The 21,653-nt window shown below is 38.9% G+C and overlaps 2 protein-coding genes across 3 annotated transcripts; both read left to right on the forward strand.

Annotated features, from left to right (window-relative positions):
• The first annotated feature begins 1,172 nt into the window (after positions 1-1,172).
• Positions 1,173-4,238, forward strand: LOC122048795. Its single transcript, XM_042610319.1, has 9 exons — positions 1,173-1,497; positions 1,570-1,689; positions 1,802-1,823; positions 2,374-2,785; positions 2,885-3,025; positions 3,096-3,359; positions 3,443-3,496; positions 3,603-3,702; positions 3,769-4,238. Exons 1-8 carry the CDS (start codon positions 1,173-1,175, stop codon positions 3,660-3,662), a joined length of 1,398 nt encoding a protein of 465 aa, XP_042466253.1. The 3' UTR covers positions 3,663-3,702; positions 3,769-4,238.
• Positions 4,239-17,296: 13,058 nt separating this feature from the next.
• Positions 17,297-21,640, forward strand: LOC122047511. 2 transcript variants are annotated; one of them, XM_042608860.1, is made up of 5 exons: positions 17,297-17,570; positions 18,308-18,716; positions 18,800-20,072; positions 20,162-20,308; positions 20,931-21,640. In XM_042608860.1, exons 2-5 carry the CDS (start codon positions 18,663-18,665, stop codon positions 21,440-21,442), a joined length of 1,986 nt encoding a protein of 661 aa, XP_042464794.1. In that variant the 5' UTR covers positions 17,297-17,570; positions 18,308-18,662; the 3' UTR covers positions 21,443-21,640. The 2 variants fall into 2 exon arrangements, with proteins under 2 accessions (XP_042464794.1, XP_042464795.1); XM_042608861.1 differs by having other exon boundaries at positions 17,331-17,570; positions 17,746-18,716.
• The last annotated feature ends 13 nt before the right edge of the window (positions 21,641-21,653 follow it).

Here is a 21,653-nt window from a genome sequence, read left to right on the forward strand (position 1 = left end):
GATTTATAGTGTCGTATGTCTCCGATGTCGATCGGACCCCCGAGCCCACGTTGTCATTATGTTTTGACTAGATCTGTGTGATGTTTTATGTCTCGCGCCTGCGTGTCGATGTCTTATCTCGGCTTACGTGTCGATGTCTTATCCTGGCCTGCGTGCCGATGTCTTATCCCAGCCTACATACCGAGGTTGCATCTAGTTTCGTGCCACTGCGTTCGGCTTCGCGTCGTCAGATCCAGTTCTCCATACTGATCGGAGTCGTCCACTCTTCCAGGTCCCGACAACTCGAGCAGTGTCCCTTCCGAGGGCGCCCCCTGGCAGGGTACTTTTTTCGTACTCACCCTTCATTTATTTTATTATTATATTATTAGCCTGTTACTCATATATTCATTGGATCTGTCTCGAACATCGAGGTACTGGGGGCCGGGTCAACCCGGTCGCTTGCTGCAGGTAGCGTTGACCAGAGGACTTCTGAAGACTTGGTCAACATAGAAGTCATCTCAGCATACCCCCCCTCTGGGATGTCGCAACTCAATCAACATTCTATCCAACTCACTCGACGATCCGTCTGAATCAGATTTCGGACAAGATCAACTATCTTTTTATTCCCCTTACTCAACCAAGCAACCCCTCGGTATACCACATTGAGCCCTATTATTGTTCGTCAATGTTTTAAATTTTAAAAGAAAAATGATAAATTGAGGAATTTTTTTTTTTTAAAAAAATTAGAGATAGACACATGGACCCATAAAAATAAAAATAATGAATTAAATTTGGACCCATAAAAATAAAATTAATGAATCACAAATTTATATGTCTATCGTGAACTTTTCTCTAAATTTTTTTCTGTCTATCATTACTCAATAATTTTTTTTTATTTCCCATTAAAAATGATAACGTATGTTTAATTAATTATTAAAGCCGAGGCGAAAAAGCTGCACCATTTTAAAATGGTTCACCTGTTATTTTTAACAATGTACTAGAAAAGGAAAGAAATGATAACGTACGTTTAATTAATTACGGGAAAAAGCTGCCACCTTCCCAACGGAGACGAAGAAACTTGTCCTCTTCCAGTCCATCCCCTCTCACACCTGTCGACCTCTGCATCGCCCTGCGCTTCCAACGCCGTCTCTCTTCTTCCTTAAACATCTCTCAACCCATCGATTTCCACATCCATGGCCCGGACTCGCGCTCTGCTCCCGCTCTTCATCTGGCTCTCTGCCGTGGCAGCTGCACCCTCACCTTCCCCCACGGAGGACTGCTCCTCCGCCTTGCTCAGCCTGTCCGGCTGCCTCTCCTTCGTGGAGCAGGGTAGCAGCGAGGCCCGGCCACAGAAGCGATGCTGCTCCGGGCTCAACGAGGTCGCCGGAGAACAGGAGAGCTGCCTCTGCGTGGCCTTCAGCCAGGGCGCCGCCATGGGGTTCAGGATCAACATGACCAGGGCCCTGGCTCTCCCTTCTTACTGTGCCGTCTCCGTCCCTCCCCTCGCCGACTGTAAAGGTGCCTGACCCTTTGCTTCTTCTCGATCTCTCTGTTTCAGATACATTTACTGAACTGTTCATGTTGTTGCAGTTGCGCCTCTCGGTGGAGGTCCCGCCGGAGCTCCGTCTCCCTCCTTGGGAGCCGCCATTGCACCGTCTCCGCTCGCCGGCCAGTCGTCTAACGCAGCAGCTGCAACAGTTAGCGTCGCAGGCATGATCGCAGTGGCCACTGCTTTGATCTTTTCCAGCTTGAATGTTTGATGATCTTTTCCAGTTTGATCCTTCTGCATGACTCTGTTCTTCCGTTTGTCAATGTAAATCAGCATTGAAAAAGGGAATGAACAGGTCAAATGTGAGCATTATCAATTCAACTAAGACTTCAAACTCAAGATAAAGCTAATTTAAATCTTTTTAAACGCACAAAAATAATATTATTAAAGTCAACTAATTAATTTCAGACAGGCTAATTCCCAGGAATCTCTCAGAAATTTTAAAGAAAGAACACGAAGAGCAACTTCAATCATATTTATTGCGCGCCAATTCCATGGAAATTCACATGATTCTAATAAATAAGCAATAATATATACATGGTCGAATAAGAGACGCGCGACTAACTAACTTTCTAACTTGCCAAGTCTTTGCGGGCCCAACCACCCGAGGTGCTGTTGCAGACGTGACGCCGCGATTAACTGGATAGGACTCGGCGGGCGTCAAGTCAAGTCCCTGGGTCGGGACACTGGCGCCATGTGCCCGGTCCGCTTCCCGGGGCCCACATGCTCACCCGCGATCTCGGTGGGCTGCTGCCTCTCGCGCGTGGCGGGCCCCAGTTGAATGGGACGAGTCCACGAGTTTCTCGCTGCCGATGTGCCGCGGAGGCGCGGAGCGCTATTTAAAGGCCCGGGCGTCCGTCGCCCCTCCTCGCCCATTCCCAAATCGGAAACCGAAGCCAGTGGCAGGAGCAGGAGGAAGAGCTCGATTCCAGTCTGTTCGATTCGGTTTCTCGGTCTTTAGGCGACGGAAAGTGTGTTGAAGAAGATGATGAGGTAGGGATTGACGCTGTCGGAGGATTCGCCCTCGCGGTGGTCGCCGCCGCGAACAAGGTCGCTCGCTTCCCCTATCCGGCCACCGACTCCATCGTCAGTTACCTTGGTTGCAAGAAAATGTTCCGCCAGATCAAACTCGGCCGCGGCGGCAGACCCAGTTCGTGGATCCAGTCCATCCCGGCATCGTCTCCGACTCAGATCAAGGAAGGGGCGGCGGCGTTGACGGCCTCTCATGGAGGAGGAGGAGACTATGAAAGATGGCTGGTGAGTGTTACTGTTGAAGATCGTTGGATTTTTTTTTTCTCTCTATAAATCAGCCGTGGAATTTGGCCCGGGGATTGAATTGGGGGAATTTGCGCGAAGGAATTGCATCCGTCCGCATTGGACAATTTCGAGGAGGTGATGAGCTCATCCAAGGGGAATCAGATCGTGATGTTCCTCGACTATGATGGCACCCTGTCTCTCATCGTCGACGACCCTGACTGCGCCTTCATGTCCGATGAGGTGAGCTTGCGAAATGCTTGGTAATTTCTTTTCAAAATCTTGACCTGGTCAATTACTTCTTTTGAACTAGATGAGAGAGGCCGTGAGAGATGTAGCGAGCCATTTCCCAACTGCTATCGTCAGCAGGAGGTGCAGAGAAAAGGCACGTTACTGCGCTCGCACAAGAATTCTTGCAGTCAAGTTTCTTCCATTGCCTTCAACATTTGGTTCTGGTGCACGGTCCATTCTAGATCAGGTTTCCAGCTTTGTGAGGCTATCAGAATTGTACCACGCTGGTAGTCATGGCATGGACATCAAAGGCCCCATTCATGGGCACAGGCACACAGAAGCCAAGGTGGCTCTCCTCTTTAACTTCTTCTGTCTACCCACCACCTTTCTTATGTTGCTTTGGGGATCCTTACTTTCTTGGTGTCACAGGCAAAATCTGTTCTTTTTCAGCCGGCCAGTGAATTCCTTCCCATGATTGATGAGGTGAGCTTGTTCATTCCCGGATCTCAGTTAAAAATTGCACCTTTTCTAAAGATTTTTTTTTTTAAAAAAAAATTACTTTGATGGTTTGCATTCTGCCCTTTTCAAGGTCTACAAGAAATTGGTGGAGACTACAAAGTGTCCCTGGATCACGAGTGGAGAACAATAAATTTTGTCTCTCTGTTCACTTCCGATGTGTCGAAGAGAAGGTAAACATGTGATACACATCGTAAACCACTTACAAAATAAGCTAACTTTTGCCTTCTTAATCTCAGAAATGGAATTTACTATCTGACAAAGTCCGATCTCTTCTGAGGGAGTAGCCCAAGCTGAGGCTTACTCGTGGAAGAAAGGTAAAACATCTTAACCATTAGAGCATCTACAATGAGAATATTTGGAGTGAATATTTTTCTTCAAATATTTCCCAATCTCGAGTATCACCCATTGCAAGGGGATATTGGGGAAGGGATTTGAATTCATAGGGCATAGAGCTCTCTCTTTGTTTTTTTAATAAAAAAAATTAAAAGTATATATTTAACGGTAGAATTTAGAATATTTCAGAATGAGATATTTCAAAGGTGAGCTCCATGAATATTTAGTTTGTAAGATATTTGATTGTGGTATATTTGAAGAGTGAGATATTTGATTGATGATGTGTATGTGAGGACCGTAAATATTTAAGAGAAATATTTAATATTACTATGGATGCTCTTAGCTTTCAACATTTATTCAACAACATTTGGCTGCATTCAATTTCTGTGAACTAGAGTATGACTTGATGGATGCTTCTTAAACTTTAGGTTATGGAGATTGGACCGACAATTAAATGGGACAAGGGCTCGGTATGCTTTGTGACCCAATGCTATCTGAAATTATTACTAAACAGTGATAATAAGTTTGTTTTTGTTGCTCAACATGATGGAAACATGATCATCCATGGTTTAGTAACGTACTGCCTTTGTACATTGGAGATGATAGTATAGACGAAGATGCCTTCAAGGTGCACGTGTCTATATATATATATAGGATAAGGGATCAATTCCCGATATGTTACCCGTCCCCGATGTGCACTGGGCCATGTGACAGTGAACCTTGCCACGTGGACATATGCTCTCAGGTGTATACCTACTTAGAGGGTGACAAATTTATTACAATAGGATAAGAGATCAATTATTGATACATTACACATCTCTGATGCACACTGGCCCATGTGATAGTCAACCTTGCCACGTGGACATATGCTCTCAGGTGCGTGTGCACTGGGGCGAATCCTCTCTCGATATATATAGTTCTGTTACCATAATCAACCATGTATGGACAATTCATAGACACCTGTTGTTAAATTTTTTATTTTTTTTTAAATTCTTACTTCATTTATATGAGAATTGAAAATCCGATTTGGGTTAAATCTCATCTCTAAACCATAAAATCTTAAAGCCTAAACTCTAAAACCTAATTTTTTTTTTCTAAAATCCTAAACTTAATTTTATTTATTTTTAATGCTGAGACAATTTGTGGCATGTGCCCATGGGTCGCCCATATATGGATGAGTAGGGTAATATATATAAAATATATATACTAAATCACGCATGCATTTTTGAGATTTTTCATTTCACATACTTAATTTTCATAATACTAAAATCAGGTAGTGCATTCTCATTATACTCCTTTTAATGCTCTCAAAAGTTTCTCTTATTTTCAAATTTTTATTCTACTCATTCAAAAATTTATTACTTTTAATTTATACGATCTAATTTAGATGAAATGACAGGGATATATTAAGGAGACTTCTAAAAGTATATTGGTATTTATTTGAAGTGATTTAAAGTTTTTTAGGTTTATCATTTAATTTCATCCAAACTATTATTGTTGTACTTTGAGAACTTCATTTTAAAATGGGAGCGTAAGAATAATGAATTTTTAAATTTATAAAGATTTGTAAAATTTGGCATAAGTTCATTATAAGGCATATGACAATAATACTCATTAATCAATTCCGCCAATAGGTTTGACTCATCTAATTTGAAAAAAAAAATCAAACTTTTGAATTTTTTTTAGTAAGTTGACAAAAATGATTGATGGACATAGAAAAATTCAAATTATTTAAAGTCAAAATCAATGTACTTCAAGAAGCTTCAGTATCTATGACTTATATAATTTTGAATTACTTTAAATTCAAATCAATATATTTAAAAAAAACTAATATATGTTGTCAGATCGTAAATTGAATTATTTTTTTTTGAATGGATAAAGCAAAAATTGAAAGAAAAGAGATTTTTTTTTTTTTTTTTGAGAGCCATGAAAGGAGGGGTATAACACTGCATGATTTTGACATTATTAAAATTTGGTACGAGAAATGATTAATTCCTAAACTTACATGTGCGGTTTAGTAAAATGCCGATATATATTTATCACCATTTGTTGTCGTATGAACCGACAATTAAATTAGTGTTTGATCAAAGAATTACCTTCTGTTTAGGTATTGCGTGATAGAGGACAAGGATTTGGCATCCTTGTTTCAAAGATTGCAGAGGAAACAAATGCTGCTTTTTGTTTAATTTGCAGCAACTTACTAACTTCAACTCGTCTCTCAGTTTGTTTTACTCATTTCACAACTTCGTTGCTAATATCATTAATTTGGGTTATTTCCACAGGTTCCGACGTTCTTGCGTCGTATTGTGGAGTTCAACCAATGATCCACAGTATCTGAAAGGCATGGGCTCTTTTGCCATGTCCATAGGAAAATACAAGAACAGGTTTTTCTCCTTTCTTCCATTTTATTTTTCTTTTCTTCAATTTTTTTTTAATACACTGTCTCTCATTATGGGAGTTGGCTCGAGACCATTATTTACTGGTTTTCCTGCCTCATTTTATCTATATGTAAAGTCGATATTGCCAACAGTGATGAATTGCAATTCTTCATTGGCAAAAGAAAATATACATGAGATTCACTACTAGATTTTGTGGGCCAATCGGACGGCCCATATGCTCTCAATTATTTAGAGTTCTATAAATTGCAATTCCATTTAACCTCCGTAAATTGCCGCTTTCGATTGAGCATAAGTTATAACATAGATTTAATTGGCAAACCCCACTCAATTACTCAATAGGCAATAGACACATGATAAGGATGTGGCCATGCAGATAAAGGCAGTTTGCTTTGGCAGTGACAGCAGTCTGCCTGTCTGTAGTGAAAACTGGCTTGATTTCCCTTGTAGGCCACCTAACAATACACAGCCTTTAAGATCCCCTCACAAGGACCACACATGTACCCATCAGATCTTGTCCTTCATATATATTATATATATAATTAAGTTTCAGTTTGAGTGAAGGAAATGAAAGTTGATGATCATGTTGTGTTTCTTATCTGGACTGAATCAATTGTGTTTTATTGGCGTTAGGTGAAGTGCTTAATAATGATTGAATGAATCAAAAGGAATGGTGGCAGTAATTGTGCATGTGGGACGTCATAATCTGGCATTGATCCTTATTCCAGTGTGGACCTGATCATCTCTCTGGTACACACAAGGACCACGGCCGCCTAATCACTCCCAAATCTCGAATGTTACGAAGTATAATAAGACAAAGAAGACACAAGCAAACATAACATAGCGGGGAGAAAACTCATGTGAAGTATCTTTCAAGGTTTGTTGTTTATGCCGTGAGCACGGATAAGACTCATCTGAAGCGATGGAAATATGATAGACTTGGTTAATATTGATCGACTGTAATTTGCCCAGGCTAATCATCTGTCTAGGATTTGCAGATGAAAAATTTATCTATTGGTCCATATTATTCGAAATACAATTAAAATTACATATTAAAAATACATAGAAAATATGATAGGTTTAAAAGATAAAAGATATCTCTATTAATATGAAATTTTAATTAATAGAGTAAAAAAAAATGTATGAGGACTTAAGTCTATAGTAGATAGTATCATACCATTATAGAGATATGCTAATTCTTTTGATCCTAACAAATAATGTCAGAGACATGATCCAGATCGAGCCATGTGGATGGAATAGTGACTTTGAATGAAAGAGGTGAGAGTTGCTAGAAGAGTGAACTCTAAGTGAAAAGTCCAAACATGTCAAGGGTGACTGAATACTTGGTGAAAATCCTAAGGTAGTTAACCCTAAATGGTAAAAAGTCTAGTTAGTGAAAAAGTCTTAGAGGATCGGATGCTTGAGGAGAGGTCCGAAGCAGGTCAATGGTGATCTAATGCTTGAGGGGAGGCCTTTAGTAAGTTAATAGTAACCAGATGTTTGAGAGGAGACCCGTAGTAGATTAAGAGTAATCAGATATGTGAAGAGAGATCTGGATCATAAGAATAATAGTGGTTCTTCGTTTTGAGGGGAGGATTATTGGAAATACAATTAAAGTCTCATATTAGAAATATATGAAAAAGATTATGAGTTTAAAAGATACATTAATATAAGTAATAAGATCTTTTGGATAAAACTTAAAATTTAAAGTGAACAATATCATATTATTATAAACATGTATGAATTTTTTTATCTTAACACATATGAGACCGCTTGATAAAAATTTGTATAGGATACATGTTAAAAGAAACTGCCTAGACTAAAGCCCAAATAAATTACCTTAATCTGAAGTATCTTTCAGGGTTTGAGATTCGGGGGTTGTAATTACTTCTAATTTGCAAATATGACATTAAGACACTCGCAAGCAGAGGACACAGATAGGACTCATGTGAAGTATCTATTAGAATTTGAGATTTAGAGTTTATAATTAGTCCTATCCTCATACATTGCGGAGCATAATAAGACACGGCCAAGCAGGAATAATAGATTATTTGAAATATCGTTTAGGGTGTGTTTGGTTGGGGGTTATCATTGATAATTTTGATAAGTTATCAACGATAACCTTATTTGGTTTAAGTAATCAATGATTTCCGGTAATGTAATATTCCTGCCACATCAACAATCAGGGAATATAACTCGGAATCAGAAAACCTTAGGAGGTGCTTGGTAGGCGGGTTTCGAATGCTCTATTTCATTCCCATTCTTGATGCTTGGTAGATGGGAATCGGAATCAAAATATGGATTTGATACCCCTACTTTCATAACCCACCCACCTCTAGGTTATCGTTAAACCCATTCCTCCCTATTCATGTGGTTTTTTTAACGGCCCAGCCCCTCGAGTCGAACCTTTTCTTCTCTTTTGATTTTTGCATTTCTGCATCTTTCTTCCTCACTCGCCGCTGCGCCTTAACTTGCCTCTTTGCCATAGTTTGGTTTGTCGAAGGTGAGTCAGTTGCCTCAACTTGTCTTTCTTTCTCTTTTGATTTTCGCATTTCAGCGTCTTTTTTTTTACCTAATTTTCGTCAATCAAAATTAGTGTCCTTTATTTTCTATTGCCTCTTTATTTTCTATTGGTGACAACAGTGACCCCTTTTCTAGGACTATGGAACTTGATCGCCGCTTTTGAGATCGCAACATTAATGGGAATAATATCCATTCCAGTATCTATACCAAGCACCATCAATCCAGTAATCATTCCTATTGCCATTAGCCTCTTAATCAAAACCCATTATCATTCTCATTGCCAAATATATACCAAGCACCCCCTTAGGTTTTTCACGATTCCGGGGGTATCAATATTTTTTTTCCCAAAATTACCCTCCGAAACTAGCAGGTGGTGAGAGAGCATCAAGAGCAACAATTTGCAAGGATACAGAATATTCAGAGTCAGTTAGATCAGATTGCGTCATCCATTAATCAGTTACAAACACAAAACGCCAGTGAAGAGATTGATTGTGGAGATTTTGTTAGGCCTGACCCTATTCCCATTTATTCACAAGATTTATCTAATTTTATTTGTGATGATGATGTAGTTGTTCAGATTTCTGATTCTACTGATAGTGTTGCTTTAGATGCTCTCTCATTTGTTGCATAACTTCATTGCATTTCCACATTGATTATTCAATTTGTTCTTGTGCATCCTCATACCTATTCCGCTACTTCATAGGTAGGTAGTACTGAGGCTGATAATAATAATTCTCCATCCCATCTCCAAAATACTGATGATATGGATCCATGGTCACTTGAATTTCCTGTTCTTACACTGAAACACTAGCAAATAAAATCAGAAGACTCAAGAACAAATAAAATCAACACATGAATATATAATCATGAAAGCAATCAAAACAACAATCCTAAAATTACTAAACATTGCATATTACAATCTCCCCGGCAACGGCGCCAAAATTTGATGTAGCGAATCTGTCACATCCGTTAATCAAATTGTACAAATGTATTTCCACTGAACCCCTTAATTTTGCAATAGCGTTGTAGTAACGAGCCCAGGATCGATCCCGAGGAACCAACGGTAGAATGTAATTTAGGATTGTCTTTATTTCCTATTTTTGGGGTTTTAGTATGAAAATGGGGGAGTTTAAGCTTGAATCTAAATCTACAAAAGTAAAGCACAACAAATAAAAAATAAATATAATACAAGAGTGAAACCTAACTATGTGCCAATGAACAAATCATTACGCATTGTCACACTACGTTGTGATAAATCCATCAACACACATCAAACTAAGAATGAAAGAACAAGACTCAAATTAAACCTAATCTAAAGCATTTAATTAAATCAAGTATGAAATAACAAGAAGCAATTAAATCTGATCTAAATAGAAATTAAACCCTAGCTTAAAACTTAAACACTAAATAATTAACCAAATATCAAATAAACACAAATTAAGCTTCAACTATGAAATAAAATGCTAGATTACTTGCTAAAACGTAACAAACATTAAAATAAATCTGTTCTAAGCTGTTGAAGAGTAAGAAAAAGAACTAAAATGAAATAAAATGGTAAACCAATCCATTCTCACAACCAATTCCACAAGTTTCACACTCAAGCCGTCACACAAGAGTGCCAAAGTCGAAACCACCCAACTTTGGACCTCAATGGATCGTCTCAGCTGCGTATCAGCTCAAGGAAGGTTCAACAACACCGACGGACCACCCCCGACGAGCTGAAACAACCCTAAACCCAAGAAAATGCCGAAAATCTGGAAATCTGCCATCCTTGACCTCTGAATCTGGAATGGGAGCTACGGATTGCGAATTGTGGTCGGATGAAGCTCAACAACGCCGGAGGACCACCGCCTAGCGTTTCTGATGGGAATCGGAGCACAGATTTGGAAGAACACCTCCAAATCTGAGGTGAACAGAGGTATCGAAGAAATGGAGATTGCGCCGGAGGGAACACCCAAATCGGTTCCAGAGAATCGGGATGAAGCTGCTGGGACGTCCTTCACCGAGGTTGAAGCTCGGGAGAATGATCGGAGAAGAGAAAGGGGCCGAAATCCGGAGAAAACCGCGCCAGGACGAAGCTGAGCAGAGCAGGTGAAGACTATGGGTCAATGACAGCGACTGCGGAGCAATGACAACTAGCAATGGCAGTGACGGCGAGAAGAAGGCGACGACGACAATGACGGCAAGCAGGTGGCAGCGGTGATGGCGAGTAGACGATGACTGTGAAGCAACGACGGCTGAGGTTAGCCATCACTTGGACGAAGACAGCGTAATAGAGGAGACGACGCCAGAGGTTCACGGAGGAGGCGACCTGTCAGTGGCAAGAAGGAGGCGACAGTGAGCAATGACAGCGACTGCGGAGCAACAGAGGTGACTGCGGAGCAACAACGACGACAAGCAGGTGGCGGCGGCGATGGCAAGCAAGCAATGACTGTGAAGCAACGACGGCTGAAGCCAGCCATTGCCTGGACAGAGACAACGCGGAGACTACGCCAAAGGTTCTCGAAGGAGGCGGTATGCTGACGACTTCCAGAGGAAGCGACTTTAGCAATTGCGTGGAAGAAGATGTCAACACAGTAAAAAAACATGGGGGTAAGAGGGAGAAGCACAGTAAAAGTAAAAACAATAAAAATTTAATCACATATCTAAATTATTTTAATTATATTTTAAAATATATATAGATTTATTTTAAATTTTAAAAATTATAAATCAATTATATTTATTTATTATATATATTATCAACTTATTAATAAATATAATAATTATTATTATTAATTTAATTTAATTTAATTTATTCCAAAAAAATTAATCATGTAATTGATAAGGGTAATATTGTAAATATTAAATTAATCTTGTCCGAGAGTGAGTTGACGAACGCTGGGGAGGTAACGCTCACTTTGACTGGATGTCGACTGAAGACGATGTGGATCTCCAATGAGCTAAGCCTGCAACCACAAGTCGTTAGTGCCAAGCCGGGGAAGGGTTCTCCAACGATGGTCCTCCGACGCTCAAGTCAGATATCGGCGGCAAACGAACGAAGTAGAGAAGAAAGGAGCAGCAGCGTAACTGTAGTTACAGTAGTGAGCATACCTCCATCGAAACCTGGGGGTCCTTATATAGGGCTACTGGGAGGCACGTGCACGCTTCTCGAGGCGTGCACACTTTTCAAAGCATACATAGAAAAGATGTGTTAGAAAAAATGTGTCTGACGCCATATCTGAACAGCTCCAGCATATCCCTGACATGATAGTGGAAGCTTCCACGGTACGATTCTCTGTTTAACCATGCTGCCGACCATGCAGCCCGTCGGCGACACTGGTGCCTAGGAAGATATCGTCAACCACTTCTCGTCTATTACTGGGTTGAGCGGGAGAGCCGCTTGGCCAGCTTGTCATCTGGGTGATATAATGGTCGGGCCGAGTATCCTCTAGGCCAATGACCTGCTACTCGGTTCCGCCCTGCCAAGCGAGGGAGCCCTGTCTGCCGGGTCGAGGCTGCGTCCACTGCTTAGCTGAGCGGGGCGGCCACTCGGCCTTCGTCCCTCCCTGCTTCGAGCTTTATGAGCGTCGGAAGCTCGGTGTCTGACCGAGCTGTTGAAGTGTCGGGTCGGCTACTCTTCCTGCTGACCGGGAAGGTAGTTCACCCGATTGGACGCCTGTCTAGGACGTTGACCACTTTGACCTCCTGCTGGGCCTTACTATCGGATCATAAATTATATTATAGCATTACCTAGTTGAATCAAATAAGATTAGGATTAGCTTTTATTCCCTATAACTTTGGTTATCAGATTACTTGGTAATCACATAAACAAGGTTATGTACAACAATTTGAATCAAACGCACCCTTAGAGTTTTTTTTTTGTTAGGGATTATCGTTGATAACCTTGATAGGTTATCAATAAAAATCTTATTTGATTTAGGTAATGAGCGATTTTGGATAACAAGTGATTTCTTCCGCATCAGCAATTAGGGAATATAATCCGGAATTAAAAAATCTTGGAATCATATGGTTTTTTACAATTCCAGGATTAATATTTTTTTTCCAAAATTACCCTTCACAAATCAACGGGAGGAGGAGGTGCTCCAAGGGAGATGGCAACGACGGTGTTGGACAACGAAGAGGGATATCTTTCGACTTCGACTTCTCCCTCCTCCCCATCCTCGTCGTCAACCACCACGGTCTCGCCCAAGCGATTCCTCGATTGGGACGACGAGAGATTGCTAGGTTTTGCCTGCGGAGGGGATGCGGTCAACAAGAGACAGAACAAAGGGTAATATTAAATTGGGTTATAACATTTGATTAAAAGTATTTAAGGTTGATTAAAATTAATTTAAACTTTAGTGAATCGATTAAAAAAATTAATCAAATATGAAATTCATTAAGTGATAAAGTGTTTAAATAATATTATGTTATGTTTTATTCTCTATAATTTTAGTTATATAATTATATGATAATTACATAATTTATGTACGATAAGTTAAACCAATCAAACCTTAAAATTTAGGATTTGAAAATTAAGATTTAGGGTTGGCCGAATGCAAAAAGAAACCCGAGCAACCTAAACACCTAAAAGAGAAAGTACTTATAAACATTCAGTCGGACTCAACAAAAGCAAAGAAAGTGATAGCCTGAGATCAAATCGATCTCTTAGGTGGAGTCTAACCTACATCAAGATTATTTAGACCCTCCCTCCCACCTAAGAAATTTAATATTAGGAAACCTTCAAGAGGAGTTACCTCCGGAGTGGACTAGGTGATTTTGTTACGCATCATTGAATATATAGCACTCATTTGAGTGTTTGAAGGTTTTTTTTTTTTTTTTGATGATTTTAGAGTGTTACTTATATGTTCCTTGATGCTCGTTTAGGACCTCTCTCTAGATTTGGTCATTTTAGAACGTTAATATTCTTGGTAAAGATTGGAAAATTATGATTTATGAATTTTTAAAGGATATTGAGGGGTGGATAAGATGGAGGGATCAGATGCGTCCAAATTAATAGTCTATAAAAATGGCAAAAAAATAATAATAATAATAATTCCGTACCTTATCGCTGCCCTTGATGAAATTATTATATAACATAATTGTGGTTGGATCCACAGTGCCAAAAATGATTGGAATTTGGAATATGGCTCGCAAAACAATATTGTTAATGTCACGCAATGTGATAGATGAAAAGATTGGCTACTTGCTCTTGTAAAATAACAAAATAATAGGGCATTTGATTTGATTCACGGAGTGTGATGGAGAAGGAATTCAAGCATTATATATATTTGTGAGATAGAAACGTAAATATACTTTTGTTAATACGGAATATGCCAAATTATTCCATTCGAATAGTAGTTTACTATTTGTCTTGATAATATTTTATTTATTTTCATTCAATATACCAACGTCAATTAAATTGACAGTTTATATAAATTATGTTCATCTATAAATTTCTTATCAATAGGTTAAATAAATAAATTTATAATATTAAGACCACTAATTAACTAAACAAACTTGAATATAAAAATTTTAAATAATCAAATACATTTGAATCCATCTGGCAAAAAATTCAGAGCAAATACATTTGAATCCTGAACTTATAACATCTAAACAATTAATTTTAAATCAAATTCAATGAGTTAATTCTCAATTTAGTCCATTGTTATTTAACGTGGTACTGATTTTATTCTTAATTTTTGAATTGATCAAATTTAATGTTTTAATTTTTGGACGTTTTTCCAAATTGATCCTTCCGTCTAAATCCCCGTTAAAATAAATGGGAAGACTTGTTTAACCGGTGGAAGTGACCTATGTCTTGCTGGATAATTCCTAATTTAGTCCCTCATTATTTGACGTAGTACCAATTTCGTCCCTAATTTTTCAATTAATCAAATTTAATCCTCTAATTTTTGAACGTTTTCCCAAATCAATCCTTCCATCCAAATCCTAGTTAAAATAGACGGGAAGACTTATTTAACCGATGGAAATGATCAGTTGCTTTTATTCTTGCGCTATTTCCCTAATCCTGACATTGATTGAGTTCGAGATTTAGAAACTTGTTTCCTTTGTTGGTTTATAAGCTGCAAAGAAGAAGCACTGACTGTATCGAAGTCTTTGTTGATTGTTCTGAGGAAATGATCGGAAGGATTGCGCAGAGAAGGGCAGGCGAAATCGTTGGAAGCAAAGAACTGGAGAAAAGTTTGAGCAAGGTTGAATTTCATAAGTTGAAAGAGAGAATTCAAGTCTTAATTGAGCTTTGAGATTGAGTTGGTATCTCGGCAGCCACCAGAGCAGGGCCGAAGAAGATGGTGCTGCCATAGGCGAGGAGGCAGAGGCGATCGAAGAGGTCGAACACCTCGCTGTCGGGCTGGTGGACGGCAACGACGATCGTCATCCTCTCGTGGCGGGTGAGGCGCGCGATCCGGTGGACGACGTGATAGGCGACGGCACTGTCGAGGCCGTTGGTGGGCTCGTCGAGGAAGAGGAGCGGCGGTCGGGTGAGGAGCCTGACGCAGATGCTGACGCGTCGCCGTTGATGCCTTTGACGTGCCACCCGTCGATTCTAGTGTCCATGGCGGCCGCCAATCCCATCTCCCTCATTGTCGCCTCCGCCCTTGCCCGTTTCGCAGGCATCGACATGGAGTCCGGCAGCTGGAGCTGCGCCGAGTAGCAGACGGCCTCCATTTTAAAACTATCCTTGGATGAAATCGGGACTACGCCAAATAATAAGGGACTAAATTAGGAATTGTCCAACAAGACATAGGTCACTTCCACCGGTTAAACAAGTCTTCTCGTTTATTTTAATGGGGATTTAGACAGAAGGATCAATTTGGGAAAACGTTCGAAAATTAGAGGATTAAATTTGGTCAATTGAAAAATTATGGACGAAATTAACACTACGTTAAATAACGAGGACTAAATTGAGAATTAACCCCAAATTCAATCTTGTAAAATAAAAAAATTAAGCTAAGTTTAAATAACTATTTTAACGACTTTATTTATTTTATATTTTTAACTGGAACATTCTTTTTATGATAATAATAATTTTTATTTAATTTTAACACTTTTGATTTTAGGAATTTTTGAATGACACACCCATGAGGAGGCAACCTATTTTGTATTTTTAATTATTACACATAAATTTCATTGTTTTTTAAATATTAATTATTTTGTAAGAGTTAAATTGAAGCCACAACATTTGTCAAAGATATTCTTATTAGATTTTGGACAATGCAATGAATACGACGCAGAGAAGAATAGAGATTGGAATTGATTTGGACCCAATTATCACAGAGTACGATATCCGTGCATATAAAATATCATTAAATTAAAAAATATTATCAGATAATTATTTTACAAAAGTAAAATAAAATAATATACAAAAATCAAATCAAAACAACGTTAACCTTTTTTCATCACTATTTTTTAAATTTCTAAAATATTTCTTTTTCAATATGACTAAATTTGATAGGATGGGCTTTTTAATTTAATCAATATATTTATATTTAAATAATAGTTTAATAATTGATGTGTATTTCTTTTATATTAATTAAAAGGGGTAAGAATTAAAAAAACGCTCTTGTTTTTCCAAGGCATCACAACAACGTCCCTTCTTCCATTTTTATTTTTATTTTTGATAAATGGATCTGTTGATCACTCCATCAAGACTATTGCCCTCAATTACATTGATTATAGTAGCTATAGTTTAGTTTCTATTACAATATAAACATTATTTAACATGATAAGGTCGAATTATAATATCTGTGGTTTATAATTGTTATAAGGTAAATATTATTGAACATGATAATATAATAATTATAAAATAGTAACTACTGTAATATCTATAATATGAATATTTTTTGAATAAGTTAGGTATATCTTATAATAATTATGAAACGGTTTAATATGCATGTTGTTAAAATTGGTAGTCAAGAAATTAAAATCAATATTTAAAAAGTCAAAATCGAACAAATACTATATTTAAGGATAGTTGTATAATTTTACTAGACGGTAAGGGTCGTTTTTATAAAAAGAAAAACAGACATTATTATTATTAATTTATACTTATTCAAGTGTCCAATATTCTTAAAGTTATTATTCTATTAGAAATTTTTAAGTCAGTATTTTATTAGAGGAAAAATTTCTTATAATATACTATAGTTAGATTTAAACCTTATATATTGATTATATTTTGGAAGGCTTAACCGTCACACTACTGTCTGGGAAAAAACTGATTATTATTCGATTAAAATTGATAGGAATTTAGTCAACAGCTCTAATAATTTTGTGGTTTTTTACCATATAAATATAGTAAATTTAATAAAAAATTATTATAATAAAATAATATAAATCAATCTAATAGAAACCTAATTTAAATATAAACTTTAGAATAAATATTTTAATATTTTTAATATAAGTCCGAAAAAAAATCTTTTTTTATTTAAGGTTTTAAATTTTGTGTAGTTATATATACACACACGCTATTTTAGGTAAATTAAGTGCTAAATAAAGCTCATCAGTTATTTTGAAAAAAAAAAATAATAATTAAAAATGGTATGTGAAACGGAAGAGAGGAAGCGAGTCCATCCGCGTGTCTGATCACGTCCATGGCATCGGCGGCGGATCCAGCCTATTTGTAGCCACTTCCACCGCCTTCCTCTTCATTCTCGCCTCTTCTTCCTTCTTTCCTTCTCCTCTCGCCCTCGCCTACTCCGCTGCCCTCGCACCTCGGTGGTCTTCGTCGCTTCCTCGTTTACGTCTCGCCTTGTGGAGACTAGGGTAGATTTAGCAGATTGGCGCAGGTGCGTCTTCCTCTGAGCCCCTTGTCGGTATTTCTATTGTTGATTCGTTGTTTTCGTCGCGAGCTCTTGATTCGCCCTTGTTTGGGCCTTGGGGGGAGTTGGCGATCGAATCGTTAAAGATCTTTTTTTTCTTTTGTTTTGTTTGTGCTTTTTGATTCTACGGATGCTACTTTAGATGCACAAGCGTAAAGTTGACCTGTTCTTATGGCTGGCGGAATCGCATTAAGATCTTCTCTTTTTGGATCCTGTCTTCCAAAGCCTTCCAGGAGGAGGAAGAAAAAACCATGATATCGGCGGGTTACTTTCCAATTGCTTTTCCTATTTCTTACACAATTACTGCTTTTGGATCTTCCTGCTTGCGTAGGTTGGAGGCTTCTTTCAGTCGGCTCTCCGATTCTTCATTAATTTCAGCCCTCGGATCATCCGCCGCAACAGAACAATTTGTTTTGTGGTTTAGAACTCCTCACTTGTTATATATATTTCAAGGATTTGTTGAACACCATTAAATTCAGTATTTAATTGCAGTTGTTTGGCATAGCACCGTTTTTTTATTCTTTCTATCGATTCATTGGATCTCTGTTTCTCAAATTTCCCTGTCATTTTCCCTTGAAACAAAAAAGATTAACATATCCAAACTGCTTGCTAATGATGTATTTGTCGGGATATTGCATCAACAAGAATAGTTTTGCTCCTGTAAATTTGGAAATCTTACTCTCTTTTTTTATCTGTCTCGTTAGGCTCTGGAACCAGACAAAGATTAAGGAGGCCTCTCAGCCAACACTGTTGTTCTTTAAATCACTCTGGAAGTCACTGGGATACCATTCCCTCGCACCTTGCAAAAGGTGTGGGCTCGGGAGGATGCACTTTTCCCTGTCTCTATTCCAATTTTCACTCTCCTGCTTGTCTGGCTACTCTGTCGTATAATTGAAGGGTCTCCAATTGATAATGGCTAACCCGTGAATCAGTTCCGTAGAAATAGATCATCTCCTAATCTTCCTTTTACTTTCATAGAGTTTGATAGGTGTTCTTCAGAATCATAGGGAAACAATAGTTGTCAAGTGCTCTGGTATCTTTTGTGTTTACAGCTAGAAAATGGCATTGATCGGTTGCTTTTCCTCACTTTGGGTTGGAAAGAAGAAGTCCAAGGTGAGCAAAGATGGTATTTTTCTTTCCTTTTCTCCTTGATAAATTTGGTCTAGGTTGTTGCTCATTTCAACTTTTGCTTGCAGAGACTGCGGAATGAAATCCATTCGAAGGAGGAGAATATAATGGAAGCTTTGCCTATTAAGTCAGAAGCTCTCGCCTATGTGGCTATCCAGAAAGCAAGTAATAATGCATCTTTCAAATACTCTGAACCAATACAAACTAATGCAAGCATAAGAGGTTCCACCGAACTTAAACTAGTAGGGGGTGAAAAGAATGATGAGAACTCTATCCAAATAGATGTGGCAGCTGAAGCAGCTTATGAGGGAGGTGATGAACATGATGAGATCATGTCATTCAAAAGGGATCTATCTGACCTCGATTTGCAGGCCCTGGCAGAAAAAGATGAAACCAGTTCCTATGGTTTGAACCAAAAAATGACCAATGGACCTGATGACAAATCTGAGAAAGATGAGGGCATAACACCTGAATTAGTGATCCAGAGTGGGCATGTGAGTGATCCTGGGATGGGCCGCACGACTGCGTTTTGGGGCTCTCCTATGTTGAAACGCTCATGCTCTAATATTGAGACAAAGAGATCTAGTAAATTGCTTATGTCCCCAACCAAGTCCCATTCATATGACGACCTCAAAAACTTAGCTGGAGATTTCCCTGGAGAACCACCCAAATGGATCCCAGGTAGCCCTGCATCGGTAATGACTTCTTGCAGTGCTGATAAAGTGATGCTAAAGAAGAGATCTTCAAGCCAGGTTCTTCCTTCGCGAAGTAGGAAACTTTGGTGGAAGCTTTTCTTATGGAGCCACAGAAATCTTCATCGGAGCTGGTCAATGAAACCTCATCGGTATGCTTCCATCAATTATACATCCAACCAGAAGGATGGTTACTGCTCTGATACAGTAGAACCCAATCGTGGTACTGATTGGAAGAACAAGAAGATTATGGCAGAGTCTGAGGCTAAATTTAGTAATGATATATGGCCTCCAAACCAGTGGGTTGCTTTTTCAACAGAATCTTCCTCTTTAGATAGAGTGGATGCTTGGGTGCATAGTCTTGATGACAGCCCATTATGCCCAATTGACGATGGTGACAATGGAGATGAAATTGCACTCGAGTCTGCTACACCCCCAAGTTTTCTAGAGATTGGGGAATCATCCAGTAAAAACAACCATCGAACTGGTCGGCGTGCAATGGATGAGGTCTTGCAGGCCAACAACATTATACAATCCCTTCCTCCCTTTTCTTCAGTTGCTCACATTGCCGGCATGGGCTTAAAGGTGGTACCCGCAATTTCAGCTTTCAGTAGCCTCCGGTCAGTCAATCTATCTAGCAACTTCATAGGTAAAGCTTAGCTACAGACTTATGTAAATTAAAATAGGAATTGTGTATGCCTATCGATGTGGTATATGACTTATTTCATGTTTGTGCAGTTCACATTTCGCCAGGATCTCTACCCAAGAGTCTTCACATGCTTGACTTGTCAAGGAACAAGATTACAACAATTGAAGGACTTAGGGAACTGACAAGGCTTCGAGTTCTTAATCTCAGCTACAACAGAATTTCACGAATTGGTCATGGTATGAATAACTATTTTTATCCTTTTATTAGCCAATTTGCTTGTTATGCTCTTTAACTTAGTTCTCTTTATAGACAATAATATCTATTTTTAGGTTACTGAAATACTTACATCTTACAAATTACAATAACCTTCTCAGGAAGATATGCAATGAGTCCAATTATTTGACGAACATTGTGCCATCTATGGCCTTTTAATTTCTGTGTATACATTAAATTTAGAGATATATACTCTTGATGCATATATCTCGGGAAGGAGAGCCTGACTCAATGGTAAAGTTGCTGACGTGTGACCTGAATGTCACGGATTCGAGTCGCGGAAACAAGTCTCTTACAAAGCAAACTGCGTACAATAGATCCTTTCCCAGCACCCGTATTGGAGAAAGCTTCGTGCACCGGCTGCCCTTTATATGTTTGTGATACAAATTCACAGTTTGTACACTTTCATTCGTGGACTTGAAATTTGTGCCATCTTCATGTTCTAAACCGATTTGGACCAGATTAGCAATACACAATTTCCTTCATTGATCTAGCAGCTCGTAATTGAACATTAATGTTACATGATTCTTGAACTTGTCATCCTCTTTAAAACTTAGTTTTGTTCTAATTATGAATGCTTTTCAGGGCTGTCGAATTGCACCGTGATCAAGGAGCTGTATCTTGCTGGAAACAAGATAAGCGGCGTGGAGGGACTTCACCGGCTTCTGAAACTCACAGTTCTGGACCTTAGCTTTAACAAGATAACAACCGCAAAGGCTTTGGGCCAGCTTGTCGCCAACTACCATTCTCTAGTGGCCCTCAATCTGCTCGGTAACCCAATTCAAAGCAACATCGGAGACGACCAGATTCGCAAGGCGGTCTGTGGCCTCCTTCCGCATCTCGCTTATCTGAACAAGCAGCCAATCAAACCACTGAGGGCTAGGGAGGCAGCCACAGATAGCATTGCAAGGGCAGCACTGGGAAATAACAATTGGGGTTCCCGTCGGAGGTCAGCTAGGCGAGTAGGCCATGGTTCAAGCCCTTTGATCAAGGGCGTCGGCGAGGGGAGGAGCTTCAGAGGCATTGCAAACCCACCAAGGAGTAACAGAAATAGATCAAAGAGCAGAGACCAATACTCCACATCTGCTCGGAAATAAGATCGCAAAAAGCTTCACATTCTCGTAGTTATGCTGTTTGGAATAAACTGGAGAAGATTGAACAAGTTGGATCTGAATCGATAAAACATGGTAAAACATGTTTGCTTTAGCTTTATCTAAATCTGTGTTTCTAGTGAATAATGGAAGACAATCTGTTTTGTGTTCATGTTAATTTGCATGCTGAAGATTTCGATGTCATCTATTGTGCTCC

Source organism: Zingiber officinale, chromosome 2B, assembly GCF_018446385.1.
Source record: "Zingiber officinale cultivar Zhangliang chromosome 2B, Zo_v1.1, whole genome shotgun sequence".
NCBI lineage: Eukaryota > Viridiplantae > Streptophyta > Magnoliopsida > Zingiberales > Zingiberaceae > Zingiber > Zingiber officinale.